Below are 25628 nucleotides of genomic sequence, written 5' to 3'. Positions count from 1 at the left end.
TCTGAAGAGATTCTGAGAGCTTCTGCTTTCTGTTTACTCACTCTCCTCTCCCTTTTCCTGATGTGCAGGACCCCCATAATTTCCGGAGGGCTATTTGTAATGAACAAATCCTGGTTTAATCACCTGGGGAAGTATGATGCAGCGATGGACATCTGGGGTGGAGAGAACTTTGGTGAGTCCCAGCCCTTGCCTGGCCAAACCTTGGCACCAAATGGTACCTTAGGCCTGAGAGGGTTAGAACGAGACAAAAAAAAATCAGATATACCTTGGGGATAGCTTCCCATCTCAGCAGCTGGGTGAGAGTGGGGTGAGTAAATGAGCTTGAACAAGCTGAGATGGTGAGGAAGTGGTGAAATAGATGATTTTAGTTGGTGGCTAAAGCTATGAGGGGTTGCAGGTGAGAGCCAGAAGTTTGTGCAAGAGAAAATTAAGAGGGTGAGGAATCATGATGGATTGGACAAAAGGCTGGCCTGGAGTCAGAAAGACCAGGGTTCAAACCCTGTATTTGATTCATAAGACTATCCTGGGCATCCTTTTGGTGTGACTGGCAAACTCCTCACTAGGACTTTAATTCAGAGGGCTTGCCCCTACACCGATAAAAATCACCAGGCTGGGCAGTAAAAGGAGGAGGAAGAAGAGGCCGGACTATGGGGTGTCACGCAAGGCTCCTAAACTCACTTTGCGACCTTCTTGGCCTGCAGGAGCCTGCCAGGTGAATGGCAGCATCACCGAGCAGACGCGCTGGCTCCAGGAATGATCTATAGGGCCAGGGTCTGGCGTTTAGCAGTAATCTCATCCATTGTCAGGCTGCTATTGTTTTCCTCCATCCCTTCCTCTTTTGTGTTTTACGGCCTTCTTCCTCAGTCAGTAAGAGTTATTTTCCCCAAATTGATTGCCGCCAGCCTGACCTGCAGCATCTGCTCTCCCCAACCGGCCAGTGGAAAGAAATCTATCAGAAAAAAGTGCAGGCCAGATCAAAGGCCCAACAGATGCCATGGAAAATGAAAACAATCATAAACCAAACTGAGTCCTAACCCATTCCTGGCCCAGGCAGATCTATCACTGTCTGAAGAAGGCCCGGTCTCCTGCCACCTTTCATGCTTTCTGTACCCCGAGAAGCCAGCTCCCCACTCCCAAAACCTTTGCCAGCCCTGGTGGGGTCTCATGTTACTGCTTTAGCATTTCTGCCAGGATCACATTATGCAGGCTGAAATGATGATGAATAAGGCTGAAGCCACGTGCACTGCTGCTGTTCAGGCTTACATTGGGGCAGCTCCTTCAGTGGACAGAACAGAAAGGGCTTTCTAGAACTCACTAAGAATCAGAGAGGACCATGGAATGTTCAAACTGGGGGAAAGCTCAAGGTCATCTAGTCTAATCTCCCACCGCATGCAGGGGTCCCCTCTGTGTGTGTGTATATGTGCATCTATAGTGATATCTACATCTCTATAGATATATACACATACATACACACACATATATATACGTATATATATACATGCACACAAATTGCTAACACTTATATAGCACTTAAAAATTTGTAAAATACTTCTATTTATTACTTCTTTCTCTGGATTCAGGTAGTATGTTCCGTCATATGTCCTTTGTAGTTAATTTGGGTATTTGTAATAGTCAAAATGACTTAGTCACTCAAAGTTGTTCTTAAAGCAGTATTGCTGTTAACGCATATAACGTTCTCTTGGTTCTGCTCGTTTCACTCTTCATGATTTCATGCAAGTCTTTCCATATTTTTCTAAGATCATCGAGCTCATCATTTCTTATAGCACAGTAGTATTCTATCACAATAATATGCCACAATTTTTTCAACATTTCCACAATTGTAGAAGTATGTATAGAATGATTTTACATATATATGTGTACATGTATGTATGTGTAATAATAGCCATCTCTAGGGTGGGGGGGGAGGAAAAAAAGAAATTTACATGATACCTTTATTATGTATTTAAAAGGAATAGCAAGTTGTACATAATAGATTTGCAGTTTCATGTGCAATCATCTTTTATTGCACTATATTATGGGAAAAATTGCAAAATACTTTACATTTACTTATTTTATTTTATACTTTCCTCACAAAACACTGTGAAGGTAGGCATTCTTAATGTCCCTATATAACAGGTGAAGAGAGAGAGTTAAATGAATTGTTCAGGGCCACACAGCTAGAAAATGTTTGAGGCAGGATTAAAATTCAAGTCCCCCTGACTCTCAGGGCAGTCGGGTGGCACAATGGATAGAGTGCTGGTCCTAGAGTTAGGAAGACCCATCTTCCCACTTTCAAATCTGCCCTCAGACACTTACTAGCTGTGTGACCCTGGGCAAGTCACTTAATCCTTTTAGCCTCAGTTTCCTCATCTGTAAAATGAGCTGGAGAAGGAAATGGGAAACCACTTCACAATCTTTTCCAAGAAAACCCCCATTGGCATCACAAGGTGTTGGACATGACTAAACAACAACTTTCTGACTCTCAATCCAACATTCTATTCACTAGACTACCTGCCTACCAATTATCACTTTCTCTCTCTTTCTTTCTCTCCCGTGTATATCTCCGTCCCTGTCTGTCAACTAATCAGTGCCTGTCTGCTATCACTCTCCCCTTCTCTGTCTGTCTTTCTCTCCTGTATCTCTCCATCCCTGCTGTCAATCTATCTATCCATCTATCAATAGATCCCTATCTATCTATCTATCCATCTATCCCTATCTATCTATCCCTATCTATCTGTCCATATATCTGTCCATCCATCCATCCATCCATCCATCCATCTATAGTAGTAGGTTTTTACATGTACTCTTAGATTTAATGGAAAAAAAAACCAATGCATTATCCTATGCATAGGACTCATGGTCCTAAAAGAAAACTCTGTGAGATTAGTAGGTAGGTACTATAATTATTATCCCCATTTTTTTTCAGATGAGGAAATTGAGGCTTAGAGAAGGGTTAAACAACCCTTGAGTAAGTGTTGGAACTAATTCCAAATAACACACATTCTGTTATTCCATGTTACCCCCCTTCCATTATTCTGGATGTCCTATGGATGTGGTAGTGGAAGGAAGGCAAGTACTAGCAGCTGGTGGAAATCATAAAAGATCTTGAATGGAAGGTGACTGTAGAGGGTTAGGATAAGGTTTGAAGGACACTAGAGATTCAAGGTGAAGAGGCAGTGGGTTCCAGGAAGGGAACTCACTTTTTTTTTAACTTGTGCATAGTCATTGAGAGAGGAAATGGAGTGCTGTTTGTTAGGAATGGGAAGAAGGCCATTTTGGTTGGACTGCAGAGTGTGGGAAAGGGGAGTAATATATAATAAGGCTAGAAAGGCAGAGTGAGCCCAAGTTATAAAGAATTTTAAATAACGCAAAAGTTTTGCATTTGACCCCAGGAGTTTGTTGAGTAGCAGAGTATTGTGGTCAAACCAGTGCTTTAAGAAAATCACTTCAATAGCTGGATGATTGGAAAGGGGAGAGATTTGCCGCAGGGAGACCAATTAGGAAGCTATTATCATAGTCCAGGCAGGATGTGATAAGAGCCCGAGCTAGATGGGTGGCCTTGTGAATGGAGAGAAGAAACAGGTGCAAGAGATGCTGTGGAAATAGTAACAAGACTTGACAACTGATTGTATGTGTGAATTGAGGGAAAAGGCAGAGTTGAGGATTACTTTTGAGGTTCTGAAGCTAGGTGAATGGAAGGATGGTCATACCCTTTACATAAATATGGAAGTTCAAAAGAGAAGTAGATTTTAGGGGAAAGATGACAAGTTCTGGTTTGGTCACACTGAGTTTAGGATGCCTGTTTGACATCCAATTCAAAATATCTACTAGCCCCAGGTGGGGAACCTGCAGCCTCGAGGCCACATGTGGCCCTCTAGGTCCTCAAATGTGGCCCCAAACTGAAGTCAAAGATTCAGCTAAAGGCCACGCTTGAGACCTAGAGGGCCACATATGGACTTGAGGCCTCAGGTTCCCCACCCTTGTCTAGCCATTTGGTGATGTGGGACTGGAACACAGGAGGGAAACTAGGCTTGGACAGCTAGATCTGCGAAACATGTATAGTGATATTAACTCCATGGAAGCTGATTACTTCACCAAGAGATGGAACGTAGAGAGAGGAGAGAAGAGACCCCGGGGAAAGAGTCTTGAGTAACACCCTCAGAAATTGCAGTTAGGTTGATAACCTAGCAAAAGTGATGAAAAAGGAATGGTCAGACAGAAGAGAACAATATCCCCAAATGCAGGGCAGCTAGGTGGTGCAGTGGATAAAACACCTGACCTGGAGTCAGGAAGACCTGAGTTCAAATCTGACCTCAGACACTTACCAGCTGTGTGACCCTGGGCAAGTCATTTAACCATGTTTGCCTCCGTTTCCTCATCTGTAAAATGAGCTGGAGAAGGAAATGGCAAAGCACTCCATTATCCTTGCCAAGAAAACCCCAAATCAGGTCGCGTCTTACACGACTGAAACAACTCAACAACAAAAAATTCCAAAACCCGAAGAGAGCGTCCAGAAGGAAAGATTGGTCAATAGTGTCAGATGCTGCAGAGAAGTAAAGAGAGAGAAGTATTGAGAAAAGGCTATTAAATTCAGCAATTAGGAGAGTCACTTCAAAGAGAAGTTTCAGTTAAGTGATGAGGTCAGAAGCCGGATTGTGAAAGGTTGAGGAGCTGATCCAAGGAGAGGAAGTGGAAGCAATGAGTAGAGATAATTTTTCCCCTGGGAATTGGGCTGTGAAAGAGAGAAGAAATATATAGCATGTTAGCTTGAGGGGAAGAGAGGGTCATGTGCGGGAAGTTTTTGTTTTTGTTTTTGTCTCATTTTTTATGGATGGGAATACCTACATATGTTTATAGTCACGAAAGGAAAAAAAAAAATAGAGATTCCAAGGAACTCCACTGGGGGAGAGCAGAGCAGATGGGACGGAGGGCACCTGGGGATGGGCTTTGCCTCCTCAAGGTGAAGTCACTTAACCTGTTTGCCTTAGTTTCCTTGTCTGTTAAATGGGGATAATATTAACACCTTCCCTCCCAGGTTGTGGTAGGGATCCAATGATATAACATGTGTAAAGCGCTATATAAATGTTAGCTGTGATGGTGGTTATGATTTGAAAGTGCAAGGGACCCCAGAGGCCTTCTAATCTCCTCCTTCCCTCATTTTAAAGATAAGGAACCTGAGGCCTAGGTTAAGTGGGGGTCAGAGCTGGGATTTGAACCCACAGCAGGTGTTCTGACCACTGTACCTTGCTGCCTCTCCTTCATATATAAAAGGAGTTTTGCTTTCTTATTTTACCAGCATCTGGAAGTAGCTCCCTCTTCTCTGGTACTTTCCAGGCTTGTCATCTGTCTGAAATAGAAATTAATTACCGGTTGACCAAACAGCAGCTATTAAATGGTTAACAGGTCTCCACCTGGTGGAGCAGATGCCCCTGTCGCATCTCTCTAGGCTGTCCTTGCCTCATTCCACCTCTTCCTTCATCTGAGGAGAAAAGCACCTGTTTTTAGGCTGCCTTGCCCGTGTGGGAGACACGTGACTGGCCAGTCTCTTTCATTCCCTCCCCTGCCCCCCTTCTCATTTTCACCAAAGGCCAATGATACAGGTGCCTTTTATTTATTTTTTCTTTCCGCCACAAGGTGCTTCTGCAACAGACTGAATGGCTCTGATAATTACCTCTCCTCTTCAGCATATGAAGAGATTTTAGGAAAAGTGACTTTCAAGGTTTTTTTTTTTTCAGTGACTCATTTGCATTAAAATTGGGTGCTTAAACTCCAATTTTTGTAACATGTGATACATGTAATCTATCTGCTAACTTCAGGCTGCATCTCACTTATAGGTGTTGATCTCTAGAGAATAAAGGCATCTGTTGCCTAGCAAGCAGGGAGGTGGGACAAGCCAGTGTGCAGATATTCTGACTGGCTGGGGAGCTTCCTGACTGCAGTATGGTGCATTTCCAAAGTGCACCTGGTTGATGTTTCTTGAGATTAATGCTGGGAAGGAAGAAAAGAAATGATAATATTAATGATAATAACTTTCTCAAAGTGGGCCCAACCCATCATGGGGAATTCCAACAAATAAACCATACTGGTCCCAAAGTATTCCCATAGAGAAAGCTGTTTCCCAAAGTTGACACAACAGTGATCCATGAACATTTAAGAACAATGTTGAATAGATGTGACTGAAACAAGTACTTATGACCTCACATCTACGTGGATTGAAAAGTTTTCAAAATATAGAGACCTAGCGGAAGGAATCTGAGCCAAGCGGGGTCAGGATGAGGTACGTACCATCCCTGTTTGCCCTCCACAGTGCTGCAACCGTCCCAAACAGGATTTCAGTGAGCCCATAGAAGATGCATTCGTGTCCTAGTACTTTTATTCAATTACAAAAAGCATTTCTTTTATCCATCTGTGCATACTATACAGAACATTGAATCTAAAAGAATGAAAGGATGGCGGCTCATCCCAGAGACATTTCTATCTAAACTTCATTAAAAAGATGAGAATGAAATTAATAATAGTAATAAATGTATTATTTTACAATGTACAGTGTACAATGTACAGAGAATTTAATAAATGTATATTATTTTACAGACAAAACATAACTTAGATTATTTCTTGATCTTTACAACTGCAAAGATACGACTTTAGATATAGGGTATATCTAAATGTATATACTATATGTACATATATATACTAAACATGTACATTATACACACATAGATCTGGGTGTATATACACATACACATATGCATACATACATACACATATATACACATACATATGCAGGTACACGTGTGTGTGTGAATATATAAATATATTTACACATACTTGCACTTGTGGGCAATACAGGTAATACCTCCTTTTCACAGGTGAGGGAAGTGAGCCTCAGACAACGATGAATTTCTTAACATTCCATAGCCAGCATGGGGCAATAGGGTTTCCTTGAGAGAGCAAAGGACTTGGAGCCTAAAGAGCTGGGTTGGAAATCTGGCTCCACCGCTTTTTAGCTGTGTGACTTTTGATAAGCCATGTAATCTCTTTGTGGCCTATAAGAGACAAGCAGGTGGCAGAGTGGATGGAGCGCTGGGCCTGGAGTTGGGAAGACTAGAATACAAATCTGGCCCTCAGTCACTTACTAGCACTGTGATCCTGGACAAGTTACTTTTACCATCTACCTCAGTTTCCTCATCTGTAAAATGGGGATGATCATAGTAGGGTTGATGTGGGGACTGAAAAAAATCACATTTGTAAAGCCCTTATCACAATGCCTAGCACCTAGTGGGTAGTTAATAAATTATTATTTTCTTCCTGCCTGTCCGCCTGTGTACGGCAGTGGCTCACAAGCTGTGGAAAGTCTTAGAGAGATGGAAGATGTTAAATACAAGCCTGGGCACAGCCTGGCCAAGTGTGGAGAGGCTTGACACTAGAAGGCTGGTCATTAGGTGATCCAGCCTATTTTGGCCATGGCAGAACATGAAACAAAAAATATGCAAAACAGCTAGCCCATGTATTATAGATATTATAGATGTATTAATAGATATCCCACTGTCGTTGACAGTGATAGTGGGTTGTTTCAAGAGGTAGCGAGTTCTCCAACATTATAAGTCTCCAAATAGAGCTAGATGACTGACTACCTTTTGCTAAAGAAGGGATTCCTGTTCAGGTATATCTTAGACTGGAGCCTGGGGCATAGTAGGTGCTTAATAAATGCACGCTGATTAACCGATTGACCGATAACCTCTGAAATCACTTCCTATTCTGAGACTTTATGTCTCAGACACATTTTTATATGTTTGAGGGCAGCTTGTCACTGTGGTAAAACCATCCTCAAGCATTTTAGCCAGACCTGCCAGAAAGAGAGGCGCGGGTTTAAGCAAGAAAAACTAGAGATGCTGGGATGGGGATGAGAATGGGGATGCCATACACACACACACACACTCACACACACTCACACACACACACACATACAGTGGGGGGGGCGGAGAGAGAGAGAGAGAGAGAGAGAGAGAGAGAGAGAGAGAGAACAAACAAAAGACCTTTGTTATACTTACAGAAGTTATCGGGAGAGGCAGCCCAATGTAGTGGAGAGGATGTTGGACTTCAAGGCAGGAAAGACCTGGATTTAAATCCCACTTCTAACATTTACTAACTATGGGATCGTGGGCTAGTTACCCTTTCTCATTTGTAAAATGTAGACAATGATAGCTGCAGGACTTGTCTCACAGAAGGGCTGTGATGCTCCAAGGAGATAATGGATGAAAAGATTTTTACTTAAAGTACCCTAGAAATGTCAGTCACGATGTGGCCATAGGGGCTGTCCTCTCCGAAGCTGGCTCTCCCTCTAAGGGACTGTACTGTACATGTTTTTTCCCACACAAATTATCTGTATCTAGATGTAGCTATATAATTTGGTCAAGAGGGATGCTAGCCATGAAGGCAGAATTTAAGGCTTGGCACCAACATTTGGAAGGGGCCCAGCACCCTATAGTAGTCCAATCATACTCTCCCAAACCTGGAAGTCCTCCAACAGCCCAAAAAACTCCTTCAGCCAGTTTAATGACTCCATAATACTTGCTCCTGTCTGCCAGTCATCAAGGAGATACCTTGTCGGGGAAGCTGGAATATTTCCCCACTAACCCAGGCAAGTGATGCCATATTTTTTGCCACCGTTTAAATCTCATCTGGTTGGTTCATCAATAACAAGTGTAACTCTGCTCTACCCTCACACACATACAGACCCCGGCAGGAGGAAAAATGGCTAATATCTGACGAATGGTTCCATCCATAGTCAAGGACGCATATCCTCCCTAGGGATGCTCAGCACCACATTAATGGCTACTCAAGGCTCTTCAAGAAAGCTCATGGCACCACGTAAGAATTCCCATAGCTGTGTCTCACACACGAAGTCAATCATTCTTATGGAGTATGTACTCCAAAAAAGGGCTCAGTGTCCCTAGACAGCAGTTATAGTGAACTTCGTCACTGGACTGTTGCCTCCCCAAGTCCATGACAATATAGTGACCGGGGAGGCCTTCTAAAAAGGGTTCACTTCATTGCACAATCATTGAACAAGCATTTATTAAGTTCCTACTATGTACTTCCAGGGATGGGGAACCTGTGGCCTCAAGGCCACATGTGTCCTCCAGGCTGCAGGTTCCCCAACCCTGTTTAAGCTAGACATGGAGGACACAAAGACAAGAGTAAAGCAGATCCTGCCCTCAAGGAGCTTACACTCTCTCAGAGAAGATAGAACCCAACGCAGTTTGATTATTTCCCTGGAAAATGTTCCTGCATTTGCCTCCTATAGATTCTTTACACAGTGCTGGGGCCCCTAATTTATCAGTTTTAAGCTCTTTCCTTTTTCACGGGTTGACTCATCTACCTGTTACTCTCAATCCAATGCCATGCCAGGACCAACACCTGCATCGCTGTATCTGGCTGACTGCTTAGATGTTCTCCATACCACGGAGTACTGCTAGAAGAACGCACGGTGCAATGATGGAGCACTGGGCCTGGAGTTAGGAAGACCCGAGTTCAAATCCAGCCTCATATGCTTATGAATCATCTGACATTAGACAAGTCACTTAAGCTTTGTTTGCCTCTATTTCCTCAACTGTAAAATCGGTGTAATAATAGCGGAACAAGCCAAGGTTGCCGTAAGAATCAAATGGGATAATATTTGCAAAGCATTTAACACAGTACCTGGCACATAGTAGGTGCTTAATAAATGCTTGTTTCCTTCCTTCGTTCTGTTTATAACGACTCATCCCTCTCCTCCAACCCATTTTAGAGATGAGTCCAAAGAGGTTCAGATGTACCCAAGTACCTGGGTGACACAGGAAGTGGAGGAGCTGGAATTTGAACCCAGGTCTTCTGACTACAAATCTAACCTTTCTAAGGCAACAGGAAGAGCTGAGCACAAGGAAGATCGGAGCTGAGACTCCCAAAGAGGTTAGCTGTGGCCAGGGTGGGGAACCTGTGGCCTCCTTTTATTAAGGGGATTTGTTCTGAGAAGTTTGGATTCAGTCAAAGGGCTGCACTTGAGGACCTAGAGGGCCACATGCATCCTCGAGGAGGCAGGTTCTCCACCCCTGGAGCGGATCAAGCATCAGGAGACTTCTCCATTGTTCAGACTACATGTCAGTGACCTAGCGCCTACCTGTAGGGCCTCAGCCCGTTGTTCAGTCACACGCACACTGATCCCGGCTTGCACTAGTTAGACCCACCCCGAGCCCCAATACTCATGGGCAGGGAGAATTCCTAGGGATGAAAGTCCTCAACCACCAGAGGCTCAGGGGTCACCTCCAGCATTTGCTGGGCTTAGGAGGAGAAAGGCCAAAGGAGAGGACCTAGAAGTTTGTTCATGCCTCATGACACTCCAGTGATAATTATAATAACAATAAAGGTGACAGCAGCTAGCGTTTATCTAGCACTTTGAGGTTTGAAAAAGGCTTCGTATGTTTTCTTTGATCTTCTCAACAATCTTGCTATCGTTATCCCCATTTTGTAGATCAAAGAGGTTAAGTGACATGCAGGAACACAGAGCTCAGAAGTGTCTGGGACAGGGTTCAGGTTCCATGGGGACTCCTCAAGGGAGAGCGGTGGTGTTTGCCATACCCTCCATTCATTGGAAGCTAAGTGGGTGGGCCGTGGCAACAAGAGGAATGTGCCGGCTGATAGCATTGTGAATAAATAAGCCTGCCTGGGTGTATATCACGTGGAGGTTATTGAAGACAGCTTGAGCAAAAGCTTTCCAGCTGACCAGGGCCTTTGGGTGAGTTGGAAGGTTGGCTGGCACCAGGGCAGGCTCAAAACATCCATGCTCCATCAGGTGAATGCCCATATTTGATGAAATTATGGGCTACCTTATTTCAGAATCTCACAGCTTCCGTTTGGTTCTTGATTTTATATGAAATGCACTTGTTATGCCATGAGTATGAAGCTGCTTTCCAGAGCAAGGAGGGCAATCTCCTATCTCACTGTGTTTGTGTGTGTCACACCATTCTATATCCTATAAACCATGTAGAGAAATGGATGGGTGTGTGTACAACCTGCCTGCCCACAATAAACTAACACTCTTCTAGTAAAGAGTTTGGAACCCTGCACAGAGAGGGTTTTAACAATGCTGGTGAAGGTGAGACTGATGTCATTTTTGTAACTTGTGCTATAAAGAGGGTACCATTTAAAATGTACCATTGCATGGAGTTTTTCATGGCCAACTGTCACGATAGATGGACCGCTCAAACTTAGAGAACTGGTATGGTGGTGTTGTTGAGTCGTTTCGTTCATGTCAGACTCCTTGCGACCCCATTTAGGGTTTACTTGTCAAAGATACTGGAATGGTTCACAATTTCCCTCTCCAGCCCATTTTATAGATGAAGAAACTGAGGCAAAGACAGTTAAGTGACTTGCCCAAGATCACACAGCTAGTAAGTGTCTGAGGCTAGATTTGAACTCAGGTCTTCCTGACTCCCAGCCCAGTGCTCTATCCACTGTAGATATGGAACATAGTACAGAGATGGAACAGTGAATTTGGAGTCAAAAGACGTGAGTTCAAATCTCAGCTCTGCCCTTTACCTGTCTCCCAGTGAGAGGTCAAGGACCTGATCCTAAATATTACACCTTCTACCTCTGCATTGATTTTTTTAGACTGGATCCTAGGCTGATACAGAGTTTGCATTCACTTTCAGATTTGCCCTACTTGGGCAAATCATTTAATCTCTCTAGGCTTTACTTTTTGCATCTATAAAATGAGCTTGGACTAGGTAATCTCTAATGTCCCTTGGGAATCTAAAATGCCATGATCCCATGGAAACTGAAAGGATATTTTTATTCCATATCTATACATGATACCACCTGCCCTGATAGAATATAAGCTTCCTGAAGGCAGAGTCTGCTTCATTTTTTTTGTACAGTTAGTGTCCAATATAGTCTTAACATATCATAGACACTCAATAAATGCTTATTGATTGCTTTTTGGCCTCCAAAAAGCCTTAAATTCTCAGACATCAGGCTTCTTGTACAAAGAGAAAAATGATAGCTGTGGGATTGCCATTTCTGTTCATGGCTCATAGATGTAGGGCTGGAAGGGACCTTTGAGGCTCCCAACCCCCTTGCAATTTACAGATGAGGAAAATAAGGACCAAAGAAGGGAAGCAAATGGAAGAGTCAGAATTTAAACCCAGGTCCTATAACTTTAGACCCAGTCAGCTTCCACTACATCAGTTGCCCACATCATGATAAGTAACTGGGAATCAGAAAGTGAATGTAAATTCTATAACAGCCTAGAAACCAGCCTGAAAAAATGAATGCACAGGTAGAAGGTGTTATGCAAATAGAAGTGACATTTTAATATTTAGGATCAGGTCCCTCTCACTGGGAGATAGCACTGACCTGGGGATCAGAGAAGACTGGAATTCAAATTCTACTTCCGACACACCCATGTGACCTCGGGCAAGTCACTTATCATCATTGGGACTCAGTTTCCCTATCCGTAAAATGAGGAGATTGGTTTGGATTGCCCCTGAGTTCCTTCCAGTTCTCTGGCCCTGGGCTTCTGGATAACCATGTGGCTGATGCTTCTGGGGGAAGCTGCCCTGGCCTAGCAAAAATAAGTAGAGGTTTTCAATGAAGAGATGTTAGGGATAAGCAGGGGATGAGATGGGATTTGGTTTGGGGGAGGGGGTATGTGTGGAACAGACAACTTAGCTCTCAGATGTTAATCTGAGGTTTAAAGAAAATAAGCAGATAAAACCTTGTGCCTGATGGAAGAACAATTACACATCTCCCTGCTTGGAATTCAGAGTGACTTTGGGTCTGCATGGAATTTATCACAAGGGAGATTATGCTGCTGCTGATTCAGCAAGAACCCCCATGCTAACTCCCCATAAAAAGTCTTTTCTGATCCCTCCTCTGCCCGCCTAACAGAAGCAATGGAGTGAAAGTGATGACTCGGCAGTTGCTGCCAGTGCTGAGAGCTAAGATTGTAAGCCCTACCTGGGAAACCAGCTGCTGCTCATCTCAGCTGACTGCAGGCCCAGTGGTCACAGCAGCAACTCCCACTGCCCCAGGGAGAATCTTAGAGAGTGTCTTTCGAAGGTGACAGCAGAGCTCTGGGATGCATCCGGCCCTACAATTTATCAGAGCTTCCAGAAGGTGACACTGAATGATGTCTAGAAAAAAAAACCCAACAACAAACCATATGCACAAGAAAGTTTATTATCCTAGCTGACTTCTGGGCATGACCATTCATTCTGTACTCAGCAGTTTTATGGGAACTGAGGCCTCAACATTTTCTACGCCATAGCATTAAGTTCTGTGCAGGCTACATCTACTTAGTTAACTTTATGAAATAGAGCTAGGTACATTTCCTAACCAAGCAGTCCCATGCTTCCAGAAAGGACAAAACCTAAAACATGGATGAAATTCCCCAATGAATGAAATTCTTTTCCGTTCTGTTGATAAAAAGTCTCCTTGCTATATTGTTCTTTTCCCTGAAATTTGCAAAACACTGATAAATGCTTTAAAACCAATTGATTCCCTTCTCTAGTTTCATGTCTCCATTTATCTCAGGAAATAAAGAGCCAGTTTACATAAAATTAATGTAAAGGTTAGACCCCTTTACTGCTACTCAAGAACCCCTGAGTTTGAATCCTACCTCAGACACTTACTAAGTGTGTGACCCCAGGCCAGACACTGATCTGTGCCTCCCTTTCTTCATCTATAAAACGGATATAATAGTAGCTTCTACCACACAGGGTTGTTGTGAGAGTCAAATGAAATATTGTACGGAGAGCATATTGTAAACTTTAAAGTGATATATGAATGTATTATCAGCATCACCACCATTATTATTATTACTATAATACACTTTAATAAAACATTTTCCAAAGGATCAGAAGCATAATTAAAGAGGGAAAGGAAGGTGACCCTGGCAGTAGCAGAATGATCAATCAATAAATCTAAAGTGAATATATTAACAAATTCAATAAATTCCAGTGGTGTCCCATTGACCAACCCAAAGATAAAATACAAACTTTTCTGTTTAGCTTCTAAAACCCTTCGCAACCAGGAACAACTTATTCGACACTATTCTCTGTCCCTATACTTTGTGATCCAGCCAAACTGGCCTTTTCTCTATTTTTCACACATTCCTTCCTTCTCCTGTTTCCATACGTTTCCACCATGTTTTGAATGCACTCTCTCTTCATCTCCACCTCACGGAAACATTCTCTTCCTTCAAAACACAACTCATACATGAAGTCATTCCCGATTCCCCCTCCCCAAACTGCTAGTACCCTCCTCAAATTTTCTTTTATTCCTTATTTTTTATTCTGTATGTACTTATATGTAAGATATATCCTTATTGTGTGTCTGTGTATATATATGTGTGTATACACACATACAACATTATATTCATATGTGTGTGTCTACTTATTGTCCTTCCTGTTAAAATGTCAACTCCCAAGGTCCTTATAAGTAGGGATTGTTTCATTTATTATATTTAAATTCCCAATCTCTTAAACTAGTGCCTGGTACATAGTAGGAGATTAATAAGTGCTTGTTGGATGACTGATTGTATCAATAAGCCAGCACTCATTAATCACTTGTTATGTGACAGGCACTGTGCTGAGACTACAAAGATAAAATGAAACCGTCCCTGACCTAATGGATCTTACATTTATTGGGGGAGATGGATAAGCATATCCACAATACATTTCCATTTTTCTACCCAAAACATAACTAACTAACACTTTCTGGGGAAGAAGTGTTGATGGAAATGCAGAGAGTAGCACCATGCCAGCCTCGTAAGAATGATACGATTAGAATACTCAGCACATTTTTGGATAGGCCAACAAATGTGTAAATGCCCATTTCCTTCTCATCTCTCCTCACTCATTCATTCAGCAGGAATGTTAAACTTAGTCCGTACAACATAAAAAGTCCTATGTTGTAGGAGATAAAATGATGTATAATATAAGATGAAATTTCTACCTTGAAAAACTTACAGTCGCATGGGAAAGATGAGACAAGCACATAGATAACCACAATTGAAGAGAGTAACATGAGAAACATAGAAAGTAGTATAAGAGTTATACAAACATTTATTCAGAAGATGGAGAGATCACTTCCAGCTCAGCTAATCAGGGAAAGTTGGCATTTTCATTGAGCCCATACAGAGGCGGGGTAGCAGATATGGTATAAAATATATACATATACAAATATATATGTGTGTGTATTTGTTTATGTATGTATACACATACTATGCCATACAATATATAAGATATACATGTTATGTAAATACACATACATATATTTAATATAGTTGTATTTTAAAATACATATATGTTATACAAATGTATGCTTTAATTAGATACATGGAGATAGAAATATAAGCATTGGAGGAGTGCCTCAGTAATTCACAGAAGAAAATAAAAGCGAATTAGGTATAGGGAAAACACTGATGGCCTCATTTGTCTATATAGCAATGTATAGAATTTGATCGGTAAGCAAAGATAACTTGAAATTTTAACACAAGTATGTAAATACAACTTCATAGGCATCACCAAAACTTGATGAGATGGGACTTACTCCTGGAAAATGATAATGGAAGCTATATCTTTTTTTGAAAGAAATAGATATGATGGAAAGGGTAGAAAACCAGCACTATGTGTCAAGCAACTCTGCACCTGAAAATCCATGAACTTGAGCTTAAAAGCAAAAAAAAAGACCATTTGGGTGAGAATAAAAATAGAAATATGAATGAAAGGTATAAGAAGGCAAAGCCTAACCTAAACCTCTGTCCATGGTGCTGATGTTGTCAAGCCCTCAGCTGTTCTAAGGATCATCAACCGGAAGGGAAGGTTAGGCATCTGTAGAAATTACTACATTAATTACACCTGGGCTCTGTAGGAAACCAATGAATAAGTGCAACTATTATTAAGGGTAAAGTATATGGAAGGATGCATAGACTATATGGGGAGGTGGTATCCATAAAAATGCAGGCAGGGACCCCTTACCTTTGCTGAGGTTAATCAGAGTTTTGCAGTTTTGACTTCACTAACTGAGAACCAGTCATTACAGGTCTTAATGTTCTCAGGAGTCTCATTTCCAGTATCTTGTGATCCCCTGCTTCATTCCCCTAGTTGTGAGTTCTGTGTTTCTGCTGGAACTGCTTGCTGGACATTCCTTTCAAGCCTTCCCTGTAACAGGAGATGCAGTTAACTCAGGAAATCTGTGTTGGTTTTAGTGGACTTTGGAGGACAAGTTGGCTTATAAGCCTTTTGATTCTATTCAACGACGACTTTAAAACCCAAACTATATGCAGCATGTTGTGATGGCAACTAGGTATGCAAAGCTGGTCACAATACAGACCCTATTTTCAAGTATTTTACATTCTAGTAGAAGAAAAGATATGTACACCAGTAAGTAGGATTCAGGGAACAGTGAGATAAATGCAAAGAAGAAAGGCCCAGACCAAGTGTTATGAGTCAATTTGATGAAGGAGGTGAGACATTATACTCACTTGGGGAGGAGGGCGTCGAAGGATTCAAGGCTCTGAAATGGGCTTTGAAGAAAGGAAATAACTTTAACAAATAAAGATGGTGAGAGGGGGAATCTTTGCAGAAACACATTAGGGAAACAGATATAGACTTGCCCACATGGCCCAGTGGTTAGTTCATGGACAATAACCTGCTATGTGATTCTCTAGGCATTATAATTCTAGAATGTATCTTGTATTTATCTTATTTATTTACTTTATAAGTACATATATGCTTGTAAATATATATATATGTATATACATACATAGATATATACTTATATAAATATGTTAAAATATATATTTATATATAGCTTATATATAAATATAAGTTTAATATATAAATATATTTATATAATATATTTAACATATAAATATATTATATAAATATATTTATATATATAAATATATTATGTATATAATATTTATATATAAATATATTTATATAAATATATATTTATATAAATACACATATTTATATAAATATAAAGTATCCTCAGTTACTGGAAACCTGTCAAGATCTTGTGTTCTTAACAAAGATTCAGTCTAATTGTCCATAACCATAAGGAGGAAAATGTGCTGAAATTGATGATGGGGTAATTCTCTCCCTCCCCACCCCCATCACCACTTTCCATGTGGAAGTGTGTACCATCTTAAATATCATGTTAGGCTGTCAGGGGAAGACCCTGTCCTCAGGGCAGTAGGTATAGTAGAACTCTCAGGTGGCCCCCAGGCATCAGCTGGCCTTCTCCAGGGCTGAGAATCATTGCTTTACTCATTCCATTAAGCTAGATTCTCAAAGATAGCCACATTTGCCTATGGCAGAAAGGGAAAAGCTGAAAGATTCATACCCCCGCCAACTTGGACACAGCTGGCTCTGCTAATTAAGCCTTGCCAGCCTCTCCAGAGCCTCTTCCAGCAGCAGCCAGCCAAGAAGAATATGCGGCTGGGTACACAAGTGTCAGGTGGGAAGTCCCCTGGACAAAAGCTTTGGGGCTTCAAGTCCCTGTTACAATCGTTAAGCTGCCTGATCCGGATTCCCTCCTAGACTCTGATCAAGGTGACTCTCAAAATGGCCTGGAAGTACCAGGCAGGGGAACATGCTTCAACAGAAAGATTGTGGTGTCCATATGGCCCAGATTTTTCAGGACAGTCTGTATTTCAAATCATCTGTCCCTCTGTCCTCATAAACTATGAAAGTGTCCCAGACATTCCAATAATTCAGCAAAGAATAACTGCCCGAATCAAGTCAATAATCATTACCATAAAATATACATAAGCCACAAAAGATGGAGAATTATAGACTAAAGAAGCAGAGGGATAATTTCACAAACATTTGAACGTACTATCATGCCTCATATTCATCTTGTGTGCCAGGGATATATGTGATACTGCGCTGGTAACAATGAGACACATTCAATAACTGTAAATCATCTATTAATCAACAAGCCTACTATGTGCCAGGCACTATGCTAGGTAATAGGAATATAAATATAAAGAATTAAACAATCCTTAGCCACAAAGAGCTTGTATTCTAATATGGAGGCAACAAATACCTATGTAACTGGATACAAAATAAATATAAGAGAATAGATTTTAAAATAGTTAACTACAAGATAGCCTAAGAGGCAGGGTATTACCAGATGGGGGATCAGGAGAGGAATCACTTAAAATAGGAGTTCTGTGAACTTGTGTGTGTGTATGTGTGTGTGTGTGTGTTAATTTTAATTAGTGTATTTCAATATAATTAGTTTCTTTTGTAATCTGATGCATTTTATTTTATGCATTTAAAAGTGTTGTTCTGAGGAGTCTGTAGGCTGTACCAAACTTCCAAAGCGGTTCAGTAAGGTTCACCCTTATTAAGAAGGTAGTACTTGAACTGCTTTTTTAATGAAGGGAAGGATTCTATGTGGTAGGGAGGGAGTACATTCAGGCATGGGAGAAGACCAGTCACAGAGACAAGAAATGGAGTGTCACATGTGAGGGAGAGTAAAGAGGTCAGATTGGCTGGATCTCAAAGTGTAAGAGAGGGAGTAATGTATGAGGAGGTTGGAAAAGTGGGTTGGGTCCAGGTTGTGAAAGGCTTTACGAGCTAAACAGAGGAATTTGTATTTTATACAATAGGAAAGCAGTGGTGTTTACTGAGTAGGGGAGTGATATGGTCAGATCTACTCCTAAGGGCTTGGAACTAAAGTGGTTGCTATGAGAATAGAGAGAAGAGGTCAAAGAGTAAAGATGTGAAGGTGGAAGCAAGATTTGGCAGGTGATAGGGTATGTGAGGTGAGTCAGTATGGTGATTCCAGGATAACGGTTAGGTTATAAGCTTGGGAGACTGGAAGAATGGTAAAACCTTCGCCACAAATAGGGAAGTTTTGAAGAGGTGTGGGTTTGAGGGGAGGGATCAATTCTGTTTTAGATATTTAGTTTGAGATGTCTGGGACATCCAGTTTGAAATGTCAAGTAGATGGTGGTGTAAGGTGGTGTAAGACTGAAGTTCAAGGGAAAGACTGGTATAAAGATCTATAAGTCATCTGAACAGAGATGACATAAACCCGTGAGAAATGATGAGGTCACCAAGAAAGTATACAGAGAGGAGAGGAGGGCCTAGGACAGAGACAGCTAACCACAATTAGGAGCCATGATGAGATTGATGGCAGCAAAGGAGATTGAAAAGGTATGATTAGACAGTAGGAGAATAGTGTCATGAAAACGCAGAAAAGAAAGAATAGCCAGGAGAAGAGGGAGATCAATAAATGAATGAATGAATAAGCCTTTATTAAGAACTTACTGTGTTCTAATAACACTGAAGATAAAAATGCAAAAGTAAAGACAGCCCCTGCCCTCAGGAACCTTACATTTTTTATTAGAGAAGACAACAAAGATAAGAGAGTGGTGACCAGGAAGGAGTGATTTGGTCTGGGAAATCATAGGGGAGGGTGAGTGTGGTTTTCCATGGCAGCCATAGGGCAGTTGATTGACATAGCCTTTCCGGAAATGGTAATGCTGGTGATTGGGTTACTATTCTGAGCACTAGAGGTGGAAATCCAGCGCAGATAAAGTAGAGATGGCCTGACGGTGACAGGAGAGCATCAGGGAATGGTGGATCTGGGTTGAACAGTTTAAAATGTAGCAAAGTCAATAAGGATGAGGAGTGAGACAAGACTACTTCCACTGTATTGCTTGCGCTGGTGGCGAATTTATTAAATGATCACTCAGAATAAAGCACTGAATTGCTAACAGCTGAGTTCAAATCCAGCCTCAGCCACTTTGCTAGCTGTGTGACCCTGGGCAGGTCACTCAACCTGTACTTGCCTCAATTTCCTCAATTTTAAAATGAGGATACTATGTTCAATTTTTTTAATGAGGCTAACAATAGCACCTACCTCCCAAGATTGTTGTAAGGATCAAACGAAATATTTGTAAGCAGATATTTGTTTAGCACAGCGTCTGGAACATAGTAAGACCTTAATAAAAACTTGTTTCTTTCCTTCTTTCCTGTGTGGCCCTGGGCAAGTCACTTAATTTTTTTGAGCTTCTGTTTCCCCATCTGCAAAATGGAGATTATACCTGTAGTACCTATTACACAGGGTTGTTATGAGGATCAAATCAGATAATTCATGTGGAATACTCTACAAACCTTTTAGTCTTACATAAATGTCGGCTGTTGCTATTATTCTTGGTTCAGAAAAAAAAGGCCATGATATGCATGAGTAAGGAAAAGGACCACTTGATAGGAATCATAAGTAAGCTACTCTTCTTTTATCATTCTCTATTCTGGAGAAGGCAGAATAAAAAGGGGGACATGATTTTCTTGCAGAAATTTCCTTCCGGGTGTGGATGTGTGGAGGCAGCCTGGAAATCCTCCCCTGTAGCCGGGTGGGGCATGTGTTCCGGAAGAAGCATCCCTATACTTTTCCAGAAGGCAACCTCAACACCTATATAAAGTAAGTTCTCTTCTTGAGGGGATGCTTCATGGGAAGGGGTCAACATAGTGCTTGACTCACAGTAGGCACTTAATAACTGTTTGTTGATTAATTGATTCACTGCAGCCTTCCCACAGATTTCGTTATGCAAGGCAGCTTCCCAGGTTGGCCATGAGTTTGATGGCTGGGCTGACTGGTCAGCCTCTAGATCTATGCATGTGAGAGAAGGAAACCACTATTTTGGAGTCTGAGAATAGAAATTAACACGGTGCAGTGGAAAGCACATTGGAACCTTCGACTCTGTAGGTCTCAGCTTTCTCATTAGGAAAAATGAGAGAATTGAGCTAGATAACATGACATTTTTTCCAGCTGATAAAAAAAATTTCTGAAATTCCCACTTGTTTCTCTGGGCTTTGAGAAGAGGCCCTGACTTAAGCCTTAAATGATCATATGTCACCAAATGGTCTCCTCACTGTATTTCTTTGAGTGGCTAGACCAGTTGAGATTTTTGGCATTTTGGACAATATCCTGGAGTGAGCTGTCCAAACGAAGGGCATCAGAAACAGGGGTGAACACCCGAGAACAAGAGCCCTCATACCTGTTGGAACAGTAGTCAGTGGTTGTAAACTTTGTTCCTCAAAGTGAATCACTTCTTTTTCATCTATTGGGAAAAACTGTGGAAAGAATTGAGAGACCAACAGCCACAAGTAGGATGATTTCTCCATTCTCCATACTTTAAAAGCTGCCATTATTCTTTTTCTGCCTTTCCTTGTTTTTTTGTTTTCTCCATGGGAAAATGAAGTTTTCTGCTTTTTCTTTATCATTGTCCTAGTTCTTTCCTCTCCTCATGTGGTCTTCCAGTCTTTCTCCTCCCTCTTTCTCATCAACCTACTTCTCTCCTAGCCATTGGGGTTAGAGTTAGGGCTAGGATTCAGGTTTACTTTTGAGTGCACTTCTTTCTGTGTGCTACTGCATCTGGTTATCTCTCTTTGTCCCTCACTTTTCACTCTTTTTTATATCCCCATGAGATGGGGCATGTGAAGCAATGTGACTGCATAGAAATCAGCTTTTAAGAATTAGGAAAACAAATTGGAACAATGTTGGAAGTACGAGAGAGAGAGAGACAGACAGACAGAGAGAGAGAGAGAGAGAGAGAGAGAGAGAGAGAGAGAGAGAATTAACAAGTGAGGAAAACTATTCAATCAATGAATGAAGCATTTATTAAATACTTTCTGTGTGCAAAACACTGTGCTAAGCACTGAGGGTACAAATAGAAAATGAAGACATTCCCTGCTCTCAATTCAATAACTTTTTAAGAGCTTACTGCATGTAGAACGCAGCACCAGGTTTACATACGCGGAGGTATTTCCCTGAACAGACCTTACAGTCTAGTTGAGGGATAGGACATAAACAAATCTTTCATGTGATGAGCACATGAATGAACTATAGATAAAGTGTTCTGTGCAGCCTAAGATGGAGAAGATCATTATTTACTGGTGCAATGGTCAAGAGTGAAGAGTATGCCAGTTCTTCCTCCTGGTCCTATATACAAGGGGATGTGAGGGAGTAAGCAATCAGCCTAGGAAAGGATACCAGGAGATGACAAGTTGTTCCTGAGGAGAGAGAGATATTGGAAGGACTTATTGATTTAATCTTTTAACCATAAACCAAGCTGCTTGAGGGACACTAGACTGTATGTGTGATTAGCCCAGCTGTTTATAGCTTGGATCATCAGTCCTAAAAAACATCTCCTTCCAATGTCACAAGTTTAGCTGTTTTCTTGAGATGGCTTTATGTGTCATACAAAAGGTGACAGAAAGGATTGTGACTAGAGAAGAAAGAGGCAGTGGAAAAAGGCCAGCGGTGTGGTCCTTAGGAGATAAAGTTTTCTTTTTTTCACCCTTGCTACTGGCAGTAATTCAGTCCAATAAAGGGATAGATTACCCTACTTAAATCCTCTTCTCCATTTCTTGGTCCCCTTTGTTAGATCTTCATCCAGGTTGTGCCTGCTATCTATGGGTGTCCCCCAAGACTCTCTCCTGGGTCCTCTCATCTCTTATCTTCCCTCCACTCTGGATAGAGAGATATAGATATAGATATATGTAACTTCACTTGGTGATCTCATCAGCTCCAGTGGATTTACTTATCAACTCTATGCAAAAGATTCTCAGATCTATTTATCCAGCCCTAACCTCTGACCTTCAGTCTTGAATCTCTGTCTACTGGATATCTCAAACTGGGCATCCCATAGACATCTTAAACTCAACTTGTTCAAAACTAAATTTGTTGTCTTTTATCCAAAGCCATTGCCTCTTCCAAATTTCCATATTAATGACCATCATCGCATTCACTCAGCCTCACAATCTAGGAGTCATCCTCAATTCCTCACCCTCCATATCCATGTTGCCAAATCCCGTTATCTGTGCCTTTACAAATCTTCCCTATACATATTCTTCCTCACTTTTATATTGACACCACCCTAGTGTAGGGCTTCATTCCTTTACATCTGGAATATTGCAGAAGCCGGCTGGTTGTTCTTCCTGCCCCAGGTCTCTCACTCCACTCCCATCCATCCTGCACTCAACTGTCAAATCTGTCTTCCTAAAGCATAGGTCCGATCATGTTACTCTCCTATTCGATAAACTCCAGTGACTCCCTATCACCTCCAGGATCAAATACAAAATCTCCTTTGGCTTTTAATTCTCTTGGTAACCTGGCCCTTCCTACCTTTCCAGTATTCTTACACCTAACTTCCCCCTACATACTCTGAAGTCCAGTGACACTTGAGTCTTGCTATTTTTCACACAAGATGCTCAATCTCCTCACCCCAGGCATTTTTACTGGATGTCCTCCAATTCTGGATTTTCTGCCTCCTCATCTCTATCTCCTAGCCTCCCCGTTTTCCTTCAAATATCAGCTAAAATCCCACCTTTTACAAGAAACCTTTCATAATTCCCCTTAATGCTAATGCCTTCCCTTTGAGAATATCTCCAATTTATACTGTATGTGGTATATCTTGTTTGTACATAGTTTTGTTTCATGTTATCTCCCACATTTGACTGTTATCCTGCTGGTAGAAAGGACTGATTTTGCCTTTATTTATATCATTAGAGCTTAGCATAATACCCATCATATAGGAGACTCTTAATAAATGCTTATTAACTTAACTTATCCCCTTTTATCACGTTTCCCTTTCCACAAACACTGAAGATAGGCTCTAAAAATACAACCAGCCCAGCCTGGCATAAACCTAATAAGAAAAGAGTTACTTATTATATTTTTACCCAGATCTTTTGAACAAAATTATTGATATCACATCACACCATTTCAGAATCATTCTTTCCCTCAATCCACCCAATGAACCACCCTCTGTAACAAAAAAAAAAAAAATAAAAAGGAGAGAAGAAAAACCAGTCAAGAAAACTAATGAACATACTAATAGAGTGTGACAGTATATAGAATATTTCACACACATAGTCCCCCTGCCTCTGCAAAAAAGGGAAAGAAGTACATCTGGAGAGGGTTATTTTAAACCATCTAGACCTTATGTTCATATGGAAAATCATCTCAGGACTTTTAATCTTTCGGTTTTGAGTTGGGCAGGGTCTAGTACCTAAACAGTAGGAAGATGAGAGGCAGCAGGACAAGGCAGTCCAATGTTATCTGAACCTCTTTTCTAAGCTGGATATGTTCATACTCCCTTTGAGTGCCCCCCCCACCCCAGGTGCAGTGGAAAGGTCAGTGGATTGGGAATGAGCAGATCTGGGTTGATACCTTGGCTCAAGGCTACTAGTGTATGAACTTGGACAAACTACTTGTTCTTTTTTTGGGGGGGGGTGGGAAGGAGAGGCACTTGGTTTCCTCCTCTGTAAAATGAAGAGGTGGGACAAGCTGATTTCTAAAGTCTTTTCTAAAAATTCTATGACTCCCCGTTGATGCCCGGCCCCTCCCTTTTTTCCAGGAATACCAAGCGTACTGCGGAGGTGTGGATGGACGAGTTCAAGCATTACTTTTATGCCGCCAGACCCGTGGCCCAAGGAAGACCTTTTGGAAAGTAAGCCACCTTCAGGTGGTAGATGAGAAGGAGCCTCAGTGTACCTACCTTCAGAGCTTCTAAAGTCTTATCCTACAATTGTTTCCACAGGTCATTTAGAATATAAGCTCCTTCAGGACAAGGGCTTTGTCTTGGACCTCCCCACCCCCAGTGCTGGGCACACAGGTGTTCAGGCTATACAACTTGATCTATTCTTTATTAATTTAACCCAGGCCCCAGCAAAGGGAAGTGGAACCTAATGACAACTCCATCTTTCTAAAGTTAAGAAGTATCCCTAAGAAATGTCTTCTTTCCATTTGTTTGTTGATAGGCTACAAGACCATCCCAATTCTTCCTCTGCTTTGATCTCCTTTATTTAAATTTTGGTTCCCCACATAAGGGCTGAGTTGCTGGAATCTGCCTTAAATTTTAGTGTAGTTCTCTTCCTTCAACCCAGTTTCAACTTAAAATCAGGTCCTTTTTAGCCTGTTTTAAAGCTAGGTTCAAAGGGGAAATACCCTGTTCATTTGTTGTAGTGAGGGATTGGGGGAATGAGAGGAAACTGATAAAAATGCTTTGGTTGAGGATAATTCTTTCTTAGTAAAATCAGTCAGTGACTCGCTCCTAGGGATCTAGGGAGTAATGCGGTGTTGTGCCAAAATTAACTTGTGTCTGTAAAACACTGTGACCTGAAGAAAAGGGAGTGGTTTAAAATTCAGAAAACTAAGCCCTGACTTTCCCCCTAAACTCGCTGTGCTATTCTGCGTAGGTCTGAGGTAAACTCCTGCCTCCCTGCTCTTAACCTCTCTTGAGGAATGGCCATTATAAATTGAGATGGTAGTCATAGTGGAAGTGACAATGATAAATAATAATTAAAATAGGTACTTATTTGGGTTTTAGGGCTTACAACGAGTTTTCTAAGCATTATGCTATTTGAGCCTCACAACATCCCTGTGAGGTCAGTCCTGCCTATAGTATTATCTCCATTTTACAGGTGAGGAGACAGAGGCTCTGAGAGGTTAAGTGATTTGCACACAGTTATGTAGCTAGTAAGTGTCAGCAGCCAACTGGTCTGGTACAGGGGTGCTGGCACTTCAATTTAAAGAGTCCAAGAAAGATAGTGGTAGGTAGG

The 25628-nt window shown here is 41.5% G+C and overlaps 1 protein-coding gene across 1 annotated transcript in view; it reads left to right on the top strand.

Moving 5' to 3' along the window:
• The window catches only part of GALNT14 (polypeptide N-acetylgalactosaminyltransferase 14), a 327705-nt gene that overhangs the window by 273953 nt on the left and 28124 nt on the right, over positions 1 to 25628 (top strand). Inside the window, exons 9-11 of the mRNA XM_036750878.1 lie at positions 69 to 172; positions 20358 to 20484; positions 24425 to 24517. Coding sequence (XP_036606773.1) covers positions 69 to 172; positions 20358 to 20484; positions 24425 to 24517 — 324 coding nt within the window. The remainder of the gene's footprint in view (positions 1 to 68; positions 173 to 20357; positions 20485 to 24424; positions 24518 to 25628) is intronic.

The sequence above is a fragment of the Trichosurus vulpecula genome, chromosome 3 (assembly GCF_011100635.1).
Source record: "Trichosurus vulpecula isolate mTriVul1 chromosome 3, mTriVul1.pri, whole genome shotgun sequence".
Classification (NCBI taxonomy): Eukaryota; Metazoa; Chordata; class Mammalia; order Diprotodontia; family Phalangeridae; genus Trichosurus; species Trichosurus vulpecula.
This window is presented reverse-complemented; position numbering and strand designations above follow the sequence as displayed.